Here is a 16,216-nt window from a genome sequence, read left to right on the forward strand (position 1 = left end):
CTACTGTCTGGAATTCACCTAGGACTGCCTCTTTATTTTACCCATGCTTGTACAGTACTTACCCTCAAGCTACACATAACCTTTAATGGACAGAAATGCCTATGGTCCTTCATGGGCGACAGCACCTTACATTCACACATTTGACAAGATCTTGCATAACAGTGCTGAACTTTATTAAAACAGTTCTCTTGCTACATGTTTAAATTCAATAAAAGTAGCACTTTTAAAATATTCTGTTTTGGTTTGTCTTACTCCTGTCTGAAGAAACAATGGCAGAAATCATTCACTCAATAGAACACCATCTCTGGTCAACAGCACACTCAAAAGCTAATTTTACAATCTGGCATTTGAAAATATAGAATGAGCGTTTTGTGTTGGAGCTTTTCATAACTTTTCTGCAGCATTGAGCAATCCTTGAAGGAATGTGACAGAGCTACAAGCAAATGGAGGATGTAGTGAAGTCCTACTTACTTTGAGATCTTTTGAGGAAAGTATGCCCTTTGAGATTCAACAGAGCTCCAGTGTTTTGCTAGATTTTACTTTTGATGTTTACTCATATTTTAGGTGCCCGTAAGAGTTTCTTCATTCAGTTTTCAATTCTAGCCTACTCCCTTCTGCTCACCACTATCTCCTCTTCTCCCCACACCCTCGGCTCTTCAGTCCTCCTGTTGCCAGATGCAGATGCATGCAGGGATTGCAGAGTATAGTGAGGTGGAGTGTGCAAGACCAGGATTTGGGACAGATGAGGGGGATGAGTGCAGCTGGGAATGCGGAGAACTTTGACACTCCTCCTGATGTAAAAGTTGTGCTCCAGCTTGTGGCCACCTCTAAGCAAAATGTGTCAGCTGGCAAACAGCTTACATTCTCATACTGGGAAGTCCCAGTCAGCCATCAAATTGGTCTTGGATGGAGCAATTTCCAGTAAACTGCAAATTTCTAGTTCTCTAAATAAAGCAATGCTGTTGGCTCTCTCAATATGGTTCATGCTCCTGAGATTGGAAGATATGGTCAATACTTCCTCTCAATATGGTTCATGTTCCTAAGATTGGAAGATATGGTCAATACTTCCTCTCAATATGGTTCATGCTCCTGAGGTATGGTCAGCATGTCCTTTCAACCGGAAGCACAATACAATGGTATCAGTATAAAAGCAATGATGCCCACTCAAAATTCAAATATTGGTATTCTTATTTTTGAGAAATGGAACTGCATCCTAAATTTGCATTTTAAAAGTGGACATTTTAATAAAATAATTACATAATTTAACAATCAATTATAAGGAACATCCTGAATTACATGATGATATTTTGCTTGTATATGAGACATGTACAAGAATTCCTAGAAGCATGCATTCCAACTGGAACTCTATTAACAAACACATTGACTTGGACCCGATTTACCACCCCCTGAGAAAAAGTACAGGAAATGAAATCATCATAGGAAATGACATCACCAACCCAAAGAAACCCAAACATATAAATAGAAGGCAGGAATCACCAGCAATGCTTTGTCTGGAGGCTTACTGAAGATATTACCGAGCATGGTGACGAAACGTCTGAAAATGAATCTTCCAGCTCAGCCAACACGTCTACGTCCAAAACCTCAACCTGAGCTACAAATCTTATCAAAACTCGCTATCATGTGTGACTCCTTAAATAGTGCAGCTTACCAAATTCAAGTTAAAAGTGGAGTCCCAGGTAGAAAGGGTAGTAAAGGACACACTTGGTATGCTTGGCTTTATTGGTTATAGCATTAACTATATAGGAGTTGGAAGGCCACTTTGGAATACTGCATGCAATTCTAGTCTCATTGTTGCAGGAAGGATGTTGTGAAAGTTGAAAGGGTTGAGAAATTATTTACAATGATGTTGCCAGGGTTGGAAGGTTTGAGCAATAGGGAGAGGCTGAATAGGCTGGGGTTATCTTCGCAGGACTGTCAGAGACTGAGGGGTGACCTCACTGAAGTTTATAAAATCATGATGGGCATGGATGGGGTGAATAGTCAAGGTCTTTTCCCCAGTGTAGGGGAGTCCAAAACTAGAGTGCATAGGTTTAAGGTGAGAGGGGAAAGATTTAAAAGGGATGTAAGAGGCAAAGTTTTCACACAGAAGGTGGTGCGTGCATGGAAGGTGCTGCCAGAGGAAGAGGTGGAGGCTGATACAATGCAACATTTAGAAGGCATTTGGATGGATATATGAAAAGGAAGGGTTTAGAGGGTTGTGGGCCAAGTGCTAGCAAATGGGAGTAGATGAATTTAGGATATCTGGTCCGCATAAACGAGTTGGACCGAAGAGTTGGTTTCCATGCTGTACATCTCTCTGACTCTAAATCTAACGCAGCAAGACCTGGACCATGACCAGATTGGGCTGCTACGTGTGCAGGTAACATTCATGCCACACATATATCAAACAGCAAACATCTCCATCAAGAGAATATCTAGCCATTGTACCTTGACATCAATTGCATTATCGTCATTGCATCCTACATTATCAACATCGTCAGGCTTACCATTGACCAGAAACTGAACTGGACTAGCTATATGAGTACAATGGCTAAAAGAGCAGATCAGAGGGTAGGATTTGTGTAGCAAATCACTCACTTTCCACCATTCACAAAGCACAAGTTGAGAGTGTGATGGAGTATTCCTCGCTTGCCTGGATGAATGCAACTCCAATAACATTCAAGATGCTTGACACCATTGAGGACAAAGCAGCCCATACAACTGACACCACAACTACAAACATTCATTTCCTAGACTACCATTGATTAATGTAACTGCTACTGAGCAATGTCCAAGATGCACTGCAGAAATTCACCAAGGCTCCTGAGACAGCACCTTCCAAACCCATGACCACTTCCATATAGAAGGATTAGGGCAGCAGATACATGGGAATTCCATTCCAAACCACTCAGCAGCCTGGATTGGAAATATATTGCTGTTCCTTCAGTTGCTGGGCCAAAATCCTGGAGCTAAGTCCTTCTTGACATAGAGGCTGTACAATATCAAACGGTCTGCAGTAGTTCCAGAAAGCTGCTCACTAGACTCATCTCAAGGGCAAGTACAATGTACAAGATTGAATGAATAAAAATAAACTGCATTATCCTCCTTTTTTGTAGATACACTTTCCTTTTCTTAAGCTTTATAATACATATTCTGCATTCTGGAGCTGAAAATCTGACATTGCAGTGTTTTTGGTTTTGGATTGAAGGTGCTTTGTTCTTTAAAATATCTACATGCCTGTGGATTATTTGTGAGAGTGAGACGCAGTATTGCAGCAAGGCAGATGGTGAGAATGATTGACACAATGACACAGCCTTGATTGGTTCCAGACTTCACCGAAATAGGCAGATAGATGATCAAATTCAACATCATTCCAAAAGCACCAGACTCAGCCTTTGATCAGCAGAAGAAAGAGTACATCAGGACCAAAATCTTAAATCCCAGACTAATGTAATGGTGTACTGGGCAGCAGTATCCATATACTCCTATATGCTTTGGAAACTTGGACAGCCTACATCAACAAATTTGAGAAGGACCCCAAGCCTTTGCAATATCATCCAATGCAGTTGGCAAGAAAGTTGGACAATTTTTGAAGCATCATTTCCAAGGCTAACATGCCTTGCATCGGGGCACTAACCATTCAATACCAGCTCTGCTGGGCAAGGCATTCAATTAATTTTCCTGATACCAGTGAATTGCTCCATTCACAACTTGGTTGGGGACAAGTGATTCCCACGTGAGCAATGGAAAAGCTTTAGCTTTATGCACCAAACATTCCTGAAGCGATCAAACATAACCTGACTTATGCACATTTCTGATACGTGACCAATTAACGTAGAGAATTTTCATTCAAGCAGGCTCTGAAGACATCGACCAACTTCATTGTGGACACAGAAAGGCAAAGTCCACACAAACCTCCAAAATTTATTTACACAACCCTTCAAGGATTTGCACCTCATGCAATGGATTTATCAGTGATCTCAGAATCCATCAACTCACAATGGAAGCATCTCAAACCCAAGGGACTGCTTAAAAAGGATAGTTCATTCATTATAATCGTCCTTCACTACTGCCTTTCAGGGAAAGAAGCTGATGATACTTATCCCGCAGGGCTTGTAATATACTGTGGTCCATTTGTCACCTAAAGATGCTAATCTGCTGACCCATGTTCTCAACTCCTTTGAGTATTAAGGGCAGTTTCCAATATATTTAGGTTGGTCATTAATATGTATAAATCACAAAATGCACTGATCAAGTAGTAACATTTGGAGATTCCCACTATCCCTCCAGAATGAAAAATAACCATTCACCACAACTCTCTGTTTCCATTCATCTTTCCTTTCATATGGAACCATACTGCCACTGCCTCTTTTATTCCATTAGCCTCAATATTACTAGCAAGCCCAATATGCGGCAACTTATCAAATATATGTTGAAAATCACCACTTCGATTACATTAAACTGATGGAATGTCACTGTTATCTTGCCAAAAATTCAATCCATTTAAACATGATTTGTACCCGGGGTTTCCATGATTAATCCACTCCTTACCAAGTAAGTGCTCATTTTATTTTTGGATTATCAATTCTAAAAGTTTTCCAGTGAAGTTAAACTGACTATTCCTGAAGTTGCTGAATTTACCTATGCAATCTTTTTGAACAAAACAATGATAGTTGCAATTCTCTGGAACTTTGGAACTATTCATATATCTAAAGCAAAGAAATGATTATGGTGAATATATCTCAATTTGCACCCTCAATTCCCTCCGAAGCTCAGCTCACTTAACAGCATTAAGTCACATGGTCAAAAACTTGGGAATCCCTTCCTATCTGCACTGACAATATCTACATGGACTGCAGCAATTCAAGACAGTAGCCAACCATTATCATTCCAATACAATTAGAGATGGACATGAAATTCTGGCTGAACTAACAAAGCCCACAGCCTGCATTAAAAACAAAGTACATCAGGCCTATCTAAAATATATCCTCTTGATTGGCCCATTAAGCATTTCAATTACCTTCTCCTTCACTTTAACCTTTTGCATTAAAAACTGAGTTTAGACTTTCCAAACTTACTTCAAACAGAGAACTACCATTTGTTTTGGAGTTAATTCAAGTCACAGTTCTGCAACACAATCCCAAACCCACCTTCACACAGAACATAATTGTTCCAAAATGAAGACCAACGCCGATCAATTTGTAATAGAACGAAAAGCATGTTTGGATAGAACAAAATCTGATCTTCACGAAACCAAAACATTCTGCATCATCTGAAAAAGAAATAACTTACATGACATTCGTGGGATTCTGATTTGAGCACTACTGATTCCGTCACCACCGTCACTGAATGTCTTCACTTCAATGATGTAATCAGCATCATCGGGGAGTAGAAGCTCCACTGATGTATTGTTGGTTTCTATCACCTTTGTACTGCTCTGTCTGTTATTTCTGTATAAAACCTGTAAAAGTACACAGCAGACACAAAAGTTATTCATAAAGCTAAGCCAAGGATTTAACACACAGCCAAGAACAACTAGGATATATTTGCCATTCAGATTTTCTCTTTACCATGCAGAAAGACAGATCAAATGCATACTTAGATCTTTAACATTTTGAAGGAGTTTGCATTGACAGTCTTAAACAAGACTTGCTACATTAATTTGGAGCCTGAGTCCTATCATATGAAAACCAAAGGCCCACTGAGATGTGAACACTAAAATGGTACAGCAAGAACAGAAACAAGAGTCCAAATCTTTTGAAATGTCGTGATAATGTAGAGCCCTCCTTAAATAAAATCTCATCTGTAAAATACTAACATTAATGCTCTTCTGTTTGTAATTCTTGGAGCTGTCACAGTTGAGACCATACCAAGAGTGTTCACAATTGTTTTAAACATTTTGGCGAATTTTGTTTTTGCTGAGATGAAGGATGTTTACATTCAGGAATGACCTTTTTTTAAGATCAAATCTTGCACTCAGTGCCACCCTGGATCACTTCAGGTGTTTTGTGAATTTGTTTCTGGGTCAAGTTTACTCTTAACATTTCATTAATACACCTTAAACTTAAGAAAAGAACTTCCTACTATCATAACTTGACATTTAAAAAACAAGTGTTTGTAAGTTTTGTGTTCATTAACATTTAGACATCGAGTATCAGCAATAAATGTTTCTAAGTACAGACAGCTTGGTTAAATACCGATGCTGCTTCATTTTCCGTGTCACATATTGTGCCTTAGTTTGAACGACAGAAGCTCCCATGAAATTGTAATGGCACAAGTGTCCCATTCTCTCCATTACTTATGTTTTTTGGCTTCTCTTACTTAGATTCATTATTAGCAAAGTTCCAAAATTCGGAGTTGGGGAATGAAGAACACTTTAGCTGAAAAGCACCAGATGGAGTTATGCCTATCTGATGCTATTCACATGATATTGTTCCACTTTGAGGTTTTCATCAAAGTGACTATCAAATATTGACAAAATGCTTTTTCAGGAGACAGTAACAGGAGAACAGTCTGCTAATTTGAATGGATCTTCAAATGAATTATCTTCAAATTTTAAAAAAATCATAAAATGCAACCTTACAAGTTTTTGGCACTGTTTTTGACCAGTTTGTTGTTCACCATTTACGATTTCAGAGACTTGAACACGACCATAACAGAGAGATTCAAACTTCCTGTGCATGTTGCTAATTTGAAATCATGTTCATGCGCCAGGACTGATTTATATTTGACCATATTTTTAGTTGGTTTCTGATGTTATTAAACCTTGCCACAGTTACCTGAATTTCCTGTGTATTTAGAGTGTTCCTGAATAGATGATAAGAGATTTTGATCAGCTACTTTGTGTAAGGTGTGAGCATGTACAGTGTACAGCTGAGTTGGCTGATTTTTCTCAGTTGTCAGACACCTTTGCTAATTTGCATATGGAATGATCACTTGTGTTCAAATTAATGTTAAAGCGTTGGTATAAAGAGTAAACTGTAAATGTATCAGCAGCCTGCAAATTGTTATTCATTCCTCCAGTGTCATCAGCTCAGAGAAATTACTTATAGTGTGCTGGACACTGATGGCACAGATCGATTATATCAAATTTATGATATTAATTATCCATCTATTTACTTTAACAGGTATAGGCATTTGTTACAACTCTGACTTACTTGGAAAATGGAAGGAAAAATAGTGGTTTGATGGATGTTATCTTACTTGTTCAGTATTAGTAGAATTATCTATTTTTATTCCTGATTTCAAGGAAGTGCAAAAACAATTCCAAATTGCAAGTTCCTTCTATCAATAACATTTGTGGCAAACTGTCACAGAGTTGTTAGAGAAGTACTGTAACTCTTAGAGTGTCACTTTTCTTTTATTGGTTAGTACAATGCTCTAAAGTTGGTTAGAAAAGAAATCACTAGAATGGGTCGAAGTGCTGTCAGATTGATGGTATTGATGTTAGTACCAGATCTTGCTTTACTTCTTGGCCATTAATAATGAGCTGAATGTGATCAGTGCAAAATGCTATCTCTTAATCAACATGACACACCGGTCACCATGAACTTCTGGGGGTTATACAACAATTTCCAGTATCTCATGTACTGTGCGAGACTGTTTACGAAAGTGATACCACACTTACATTGAGCAGTGGAATGTGACGCTCTCTACCCTGGTTCCTGCAACCTCAGGTTTCCTATACAGTACAGACATTGAGCCACAGGAAACCCCTTAAAAGACCTCCTGTGAGCCCTGAGTTAAAAATCCCAGAGCTAATTACAAGCTGAACTGAAAAACCTGACATTCTTCTGTTCCAGTAATGTGATTGTGGTTATATCAATGTTAATACCCTGAACTTGGTCATAAAAATGAGCGCTGCTGAAAATGTGTTGCTGCTCAAAGCACAGCAGGCCAGGCAGCATCTCAGGAATAGGGAATTCGACGTTTCGAGCATAAGCCCTTCATCAGGAATGAGAGAGAGTAGCCAAGCAGGCTAAGATAAAAGGTAGGGAGGAGGGACGATGGAGGTGGGATAGGTGGAAGGAGGTCAAGGTGAGGGTGATAGGCTGGAGTGGGGTGGGGGCGGAGAGGTCAGGAAGGAGATTGCAGGTTAGGTGGGCGGTGCTGAGTTGAGGGAACCGACTGAGACAAGGTGGGGGGAGGGGAAATGAGGAAACTGGAGAAATCTGAATTCATACCTTGTGGTTGGAGGGTTCCCAGGCGGAAGATGAGGCGCTCCTCCTCCAGCCGTCGTGTTGTTATGTTCTGCCGGTGGAGGAGTCCAAGGACCTGCATGTCCTCGGTGGAGTGGGAGGGGAGAGTTAAAGTGTTGAGCCACGGGGTGGTTGGGTTGGTTGGTCCGGGCGGCCCAGAGGTGTTCTCTGAAGCATTCCGCAAGTAAGCGGCCTGTCTCCCCAATATAGAGGAGGCCACATCGGGTGCAGCGGATGCAATAGATGATGTTCTGAAGCGTTTCGCAAGTAAGCGGCCTGTCTCCCCAATATAGAGGAGGTGAAGTCTTACAGTAAGACAAACGTGGGCTAGGTCACGAAGGGCTGAAGCCAATCAGACAAGCACACTACATACTAGAAAAATCATTTGCTGTAATAAGCAAGAATGGAATTTCAATCTCCACAATACTTTTCCTAAGTACACTGGACTCTCTGTGGGGTACAATGCAGGTGGGAAAAGTTAAATTGATGATAAATTAACCAGCTCAGATGGATAGTACTGCCTTATTTCTCTCCAAGTTTTTTTTTAAACTGGGTCCAGTTCGAGTCACTCTGTTATGGTAAAGACATTATTAAGCTAGAGAGTGTTCTGAAGAGATTTACCAGGATGTTGCTGCAAATGGAGGATTTGAGTGATGGGAAGAGGCTGGATTGACTGGGACTTTTTTCACTCAAGTCTAGGAGGTCAAGAGATGACCTTATACAGCTTTATAAAAATATGACGGGTATAGATAAGATGAGAGGCAGGACTTATTTCCTGAGGTAAGTTTTTAAGATTAAGGGACATATTTTTAAGATGAGAGGGGAAAGATTTTTTAAAAAACCATGAGGGACTTTATTTTAAGTGAGTGGTGTGTATGTGGAATGAAATTTCAGAAAAAAGTGGTGAATCCAGGCACAGGTACGACATTAAAAAGACATATAGATAAGTACATGAATACGAAATGTTTGCAGGGATAAGGGTAAAGTGCAGGCAGATGGGACTAGTTTAGCTTGAGATTATGTTCAGCATGGACTGGTTGGACCGAAGGGTCTTTATCCAAGCTGGATGACTCGATGACTCTATGAAACTAGATGCAGTCAAGTTATATGTAACAAGTCATGTAGGGTGCTGATCCCTAAATTGTTCAAAATGTAACAAGTGGACAAAACAGTAAAATGAATAAAGAGCAATTATGTTGGCAATCTACAACATTAACATTCCATTAGGAGTTTATAAAACTGATGACTTTTGCACAATGATTGAATAAATGATTTTATTGTCATATGTATTTGGGAAAATACAGTGTCAACTGTTTTGTTGCCATAATCTGGCGCCATTTTGGATCACAACATGAATAAAAAGACTTGAATAGAGCTTCATCTTCTATTCAAGTGATAGAAAAGTATCTAGGCAAAAAAAAAAAGAAATAATATCTACAGTACTTCCGGTCAAACATGGGTCTGGATTTTCTAAGGTCTCTGGATTTCTGTAAGCTGTTGCCGTCTCCGGGCCACACTGAGTCTCTGTTCCGGATGCAGCCTATGCCCCAGGAGTCCCTAGCTCCACTGCCCTCGCTTCACCAATACTGCTGGGAGTCCCAATCTGGGCCCATCATGCAGCCAAAGCTGCAATTGCCACTTCACCACCATCGCTAGAAGTACCCACTTCAGGCCTATCACAACCATAAGCCACTGCTGCAGCCGCCACTTCACTGCCTTCACCACGAGTCCCACATCAGCCTCCTCCGCGATGACACCTACTCCGCTGCCGACAAGAAAATGAAGAAGAAAAAAGAAGACAACAAAGAAAGAGGAAGAAGGATGTGGCCAGAGCTGAAAATGTGTTGCTGGTTAAAGCACAGCAGGTCAGGCAGCATCCAAGGAACAGAAAATTCGACGTTTCTGGCAAATGCCCAAAACGTCGAATTTCCTGTTCCTTGGATGCTGCCTGACCTGCTGTGCTTTAACCAGCAACACATTTTCAGCTCTGATCTCTAGCATCTGCAGACCTCACTTTTTACCAGAAGGATGTGGCCAACCTGGAGCTCAGAAGCCCAAACACTATCTACTTGGCCAGCACTGCCATCTTGGGAACAACTTAGGTTGTGATGGTTTGGCATTTTTTCAGCATCGCCTAAGGTGTCTTTGGAAAGGCATGCTCTTTCTGATACAAACTCTGTCTTTCAAACTGTCAGTTGGGAGTCTTCTCAATTATTTTCTTTACTTACTTTATATCCTGTCACTTCTGATTCATTTTCCATTGCTTTGACATGATCCCAGTTTAAAACAACTCCAGAGCTGGCTGATTCCCACCAGATTTTACCAGGTGCTTGACTTGGTGCTGTGAGATAGCAAAACAATGTGTCAACATATCAGTGAAAGAGAAGCACATGTGCAGTGAGCTTTGCATTAAATAGATGCTTGTATTCAAAAGCACAGTGACACAAAACTGAGGTTAATGCACAATACCCTATTTGCGATTTGAAATTAAATAAGTAGTTCTGTCTGACGATCAACCTTATTCAACCTCACCAACATCAATCAATTAGTTTTTCAACCATCCAATTCTTGTGAAACGTTGCTCACACACAGCAGTAACCACACTTCAAAATAAAATTAATGAAACTCTTTGGGCTGAAAAGAGCATTATGATTGCAAATTCATGATTGCATCCTTTAGTTCCTAAACTCAGGTTTGTAATTTTCCTCTTTACAAAAATAAATGCTGTAAAACTGAAGTACAAACAGGGCTGCTTGACATGTGAGGTTGCTGTTCACCAAAGCATCTTGGTCAGGACGATTTTCATAAATTCAGCCACCAAAACGTAATTTATATCAACCACTTCAGGTGACCAAGTTGCAGGTTTTTACGGTTTTGCCTTTCATCTTAGTGGGTGTGGGAGGCGCAACTTGAAAATCCATTCACAAACGTATCAGTGTTGAAGTAATACGTACGTGGTTTTCGGGTTGTGACATTAACTAGAGGGCTGGCGGGTCCTGTTCCAGCACTGCTGTATGCTTTAACCATCAGGTAATAAAGTGTACTGCCCTTCAATCCCGTGACCCTCGCTGAAGTAATGTTTCCATTTGATCTCAGCTTATCTGCTGTCTCTTCATTCTCATCGTCTGCCCAGTACCATATCTTGATAACAAAATACAAAAAGATCAGGGAATCAACAGGAATTAATCGGAAGCAGCTTAACGTCCTGTCATAAAGCAAAAAGTTCAAAAGATAACTGAATAGACTGCACCAGTAACTGATGGTGGTGCTGCAAAAGCTGAAGCCATTACCACAATCAACATGTTCAACTGACATGGCCTTCTGCCATTATTCACAACTCATCTAATAAAACAACAATTGTGAAACAAATTAGTAAAGATGACCTGTGACCTATGAAATGCTGTAATCTATAAACACCAGGGGCCTGGTTTTCTGGGGAATGGCTATCTCACTCAGATTGACACTTCACTGCTTTTTTTTAAGACACTAAAAAAGCTTTGCATTTCTGACTGGAGATTTAGGATCCTTCAGCGCCACGCTTCCATTCTGACAGGTCCCTTGTCGTGAAGAAGAATTGGGGAATCTAAACCACATCTCCTTTATCATAGAAGTCAGTTGCTGTATTCTGAAATTTAAAGGACCAGCATTAAAGGCTGGCACTTTTACAGTTGCTTTGACAGGATGCTGTCTCAGGTCAGAGCTTGAGAAAATGTAAGAGATCCAGGGAAGATGGAGGTGAGAGCTTATGGAAATTGTGGATCAGTATATACTTACAAGTTAGGCTAGTATTTAGTAGGCTAACCTTTATGAAGGGAATAGATAGGATAGAAGTAGGGAGGTTGTTTCCACTAGGGGGTGAAACTAGAACTTGGAGGCATAGCCTTAAATTAAGGGGGAGCAGATTTGGGACTTAGTTGAGGAGGAACTCAACCCAAAAAGTTGTGAATCTGTGGAATTCCCTGCTCAGTGAAGCAGTTGAGGCTACCATGTTGAATATTTTTAAGGCAAAGATTTTTGAACAGTAAAGGAATTAAGGGAGAAGGTGAGCAGGCGGGTAAGTGGAGCTGAGTCCATGAAAGGTCAGCCATGATCTTACTGAACAGTGGAGCAGGCTCGATGGGCCAGAGGACCTACTCCTGCCCCTAGTTCTTGCGTTCTTACATTCTTATGTTCTTATTCCTGAGTAACTATTACTCCAACTGCAAGAGAGCCCTCCAAATTCTCCAGTTTATTTGGAGACCTTCAGAAGTGTTCCATGCATTGAGCAATACTCGAGCAGAACTTGCAACTTACCAGGCAATTCCTTTGGAGTTTGCTACAGGATCCCCAAGTATAACCTCCATCGACTTCAGAAAGAACTATGTGGCCATTGGAAATTCCCTGCCTCAGTGATAGCTGAAGTGGTGAGCTCTGGGTGTTCTTGCTGATGTGTTTGTTGGGATTTAACTCTTCTTCAATAGTTAAAAATTGCTAAGATGGTGAGTTTCATGTGGTAGTTCTAACTGATTAGAGTCCTATCAGTCATTGTTTCCATGTAAATATTCCAAGCTGAAATATAACGACTAACTGAGTCGAATAAATGTGTTGGGTGAAACTGGTACTTAAAGGCCAGTGACTCAATCTGTATGTCTCAACATTTCCTGCCATTTTCAGCAAATTTCTTTGTACCCCTGAGTGCAGTCCATCTGCTATGGAGAAGTAACAAACTTTTGAAAATGGAAGCCTGTTTGTGTGAAGTTTGCACATTCTCTCAGTGTCTGCATGGGTTTCTTCCCACAGTCCAAAGATGTGCAGGTCAGGTGAATTGGCCGCGCTACACTGCCTGTAGTGGTCAGGGATATGCAGCTGAGGTGCATTAGTCAGGGATAAATGTAGAATAATAGGGGAGGGGAATGGGTCTGGGTGGGTTACTCTTTGGAGGGGTAGGTGTGGATTTGTTGGGCTGAAGGGCCTATTTCCACACTGTGGGGATTCTATGATTCTATTGTATGAAATAGACATTTTTTCAAAATTAACGATCTTACACAAAATTAAGCTTGAATCTCTCCATTTCATGTAACTGAGAGAACATGTGAACCCAAAACTTGAACATTTTGCCCAATAATTTCTCTCAACAAGTTCCATCTTGGAACTGAAATTAGATTAGAAGAAAGCAAACTTTGTCCAAACTGGCGATTTTAAAATTAATTTGAAAAGTTTAGATGCTAGGCCAATTTGAAGTGAGGTGAGCCTTTATAAAGTGTCATAACTGGAGAAATTAGGAGAAAATGAGGACTGCTGATGCTGGAGAGTCAGAGTTGAAAAGTGTGATGCTGGAAAAGCACAGCAAGTCAGGAGCTTCCAAGGAACAGGAAAGTCGATGTTTCGGGGTAAGCCTTTCATCATGTGCTTTTCCAACGCCACACTTTTCAACTTTAACTGAAGAAATACAAAATGACCCACAAGCAATTGTTGTGGTAGATTAACGTACACTATCATAATCCTACATTTTCTTAATATTAAAATAGACAATGGATGACATAGTATAATTTATATGGGAGATACATTGGTAAAGGTAGGTGCATAATTAGTTTATAATTCATTAAAATGTGAATCTCTGTCAGGTCAAGTGTACAATTGGATACCGGACTGACCAAACAGTGTCTCTGAGAAATCTACATTTGCGCCCAAAAACGTCAATACAGGAGTCTGGTACGGTGCAGTGGAAATGTATTTACTGTACAGACTTGTAAAATGATTGGCTCATGGGATTTGGAAATGATTCATAGTTGTTGCTTATTGACTTACCCAGATTTTAGACTTTCAAGCTCAGTTCCTACTCGGTACATGTGGCAGATGAATGATCTTAATTGGGCAGGACATCAAAAATCAGATTCTCACCGTTGAGGTAAACATTCAACGATTAAGGTCTCCTAGCTTCAACTGGTGGGCTGATTGTGGTTTCAGAGAATGGATGAAACCTACTTGCATACATTTACATCTCAATTTTGCCATAACCTGCCAAGATTAATTTGAACTTCCTAACTTACAATGTAGAACATTGGCCATGTCCTAATTTCTCAGCAAGATCAAATGCTGACTTGTTCCAGAGGTCTTTAATGCTATGACTGTACAGGTTGATTAAAAATGTATTTTCTCACATATAATTTTATCATGTTCCAATGGGATCTCATAAAAAAATCATGGATCCAAAGTACATTCTGACCTGATTGTCATTTAATGATCTCTCCTCTATGCAGTGAGTAATGGAGGCAAATGCAATGCAGAAACTCCCCTGTTGGCACTAACCAACTATCACAATGATGGCACGTCTGGCATCCTGGCTGTTTGCCAATGATACACAGAGGAAGGATGGTAAGGCTTGCGGGTAAATGGCAGGGAGGACCTACTGTAAGCAGAGGGCAGATGGGATAAGCAGGGCACCTCAAAGTACAATGGGACCTTGATTATATGGCCAAGGAGTGGCCAAGATGGAGTTTAATTTAAATAAATGAGAGATACTGCATATTGGAAAAGCAAATCTTGGCATGACTTATACAGTTAATGGTCAGTGTAATGGGAGTGTTGCTGAACAAAGAGACCTTGGAGTGCAGGTTCATAGCTCCTTGAAAGTGGAGAAACAAGTAGACAAGATAGTGAAGAAGGCATTTGGTATGCTTGCCTTTATTGGTCAGAGCATTGAGTACAGGAGTTCAAAGGTTATATTGCAGCTCTATAGGACATTGGTTAGGCCACTGCTAGAATACTGCACGCAATTCTGGTTTTCCTGCTCTAGGAAAGATGTTGTGATACTTGAAATTGTTCAGAATTGATTTACAATGATGTTGCCAGGGTTGGAGTGTTTGTGCTATAGGGAGAGTTTGAATAGGCTGGGGCTATTTTCCCTGGAGTGCTGAAAGTTGAAGGGAGACCTAATAGAGGATTATAAAATTATGAGGGGCGTGGATAGGGTAAATAAACAAGGTCTTTTCCTGGGGTGGGTATAGGTTTAAGATGAGAGGGAAAGATTTAAAATGGACCTGAAGGACAACATGTTCATGTATATGTATGAAACGAGTTGCCAGAGGAAGTGGTGGAGGCTGGTATAATTGCAACCGTTAAAAGGCATCTGGATGGGTATATGAATAGGAAGGATTTAGAGGAATATGGGCCAAGTGCTGACAAATGGGACTAGATTTATTTGGGATATCTGGTCAGCATGGACAAGTTGGACCGAAGGGTCTGTATCCGTGCTGTACATCTCTCTGACTCTATGATTTCTAGAATGTCCTGTGATAAAACTCCTGGAGCATCCATCTCTCCTGCTTCCTGTGGCACCAGCCTTGAGGAGCAAAGGGCACCCAGAGGGAATTCGAGGTGTCTTGATCTCCTCTCATTAATGATGATTACCCATGAGTATTGTGATGGCGTGCGGGTCTAGGTACACAGTCATACTGTAGAACCTCAGTTTCTGAGGCAGCGGTCACGCTTTTCCATGGAAGCAGCCAGGAAACTGTGTGCTGGAGCATCCACAATGGACAGAAGATGAACAAACTTGTCTATCCTTTGCTTCAATCTCATGAGGACCCTCAGCATCCTCTTGATGTTCCCCTGTCTGTCTCGGCACGTTGAGCAATTTCAATGGCTGAGTATAAAGGCACATCCTCTGCATTGGGCTCCATAGATGACTGGTCTATTGCAGTCGTATGAGTATCTTAGACCCCAGGCATTTCTTCCTCTACCAACTGCACACTTGCATTAGTGATATGCTCATCTGATTGTGTGCTTGACTCCACTCTGTCTAAGATATGCAGAAAGGTGACAGTCTCTGTGCTGGTGAGGGTGCAGGTGAACTCTATGCCAGTGCAATCTTGGAAGTTTCATAGATTTCACACTCAGAGGTGGAGGTGCTGACAAGGCTCTGTACACTGTTCCACTTCACTGCCCATTATTCACTCATAGAATGTTGGCGCCACTGGCTAGGCCAGCATTTATTGCCCATCCTAAATTGCCCAGAAGGCAGCTAAGAGTCAACCATA

The 16,216-nt window shown here is 40.8% G+C and overlaps 1 protein-coding gene across 1 annotated transcript in view; it reads right to left on the bottom strand.

The window, feature by feature from the left end:
* Positions 1-16,216, bottom strand: part of LOC132822149 (contactin-4-like) — a 1,303,479-nt gene that overhangs the window by 103,425 nt on the left and 1,183,838 nt on the right. The window contains exons 19-21 of the mRNA XM_060835221.1: positions 11,153-11,339; positions 10,427-10,539; positions 5,293-5,461 (exon numbers count right to left, since the gene is read on the bottom strand). Coding sequence (XP_060691204.1) covers positions 5,293-5,461; positions 10,427-10,539; positions 11,153-11,339 — 469 coding nt within the window. The remainder of the gene's footprint in view (positions 1-5,292; positions 5,462-10,426; positions 10,540-11,152; positions 11,340-16,216) is intronic.

This window comes from Hemiscyllium ocellatum, chromosome 14 (genome assembly GCF_020745735.1).
Source record: "Hemiscyllium ocellatum isolate sHemOce1 chromosome 14, sHemOce1.pat.X.cur, whole genome shotgun sequence".
Classification (NCBI taxonomy): Eukaryota; Metazoa; Chordata; class Chondrichthyes; order Orectolobiformes; family Hemiscylliidae; genus Hemiscyllium; species Hemiscyllium ocellatum.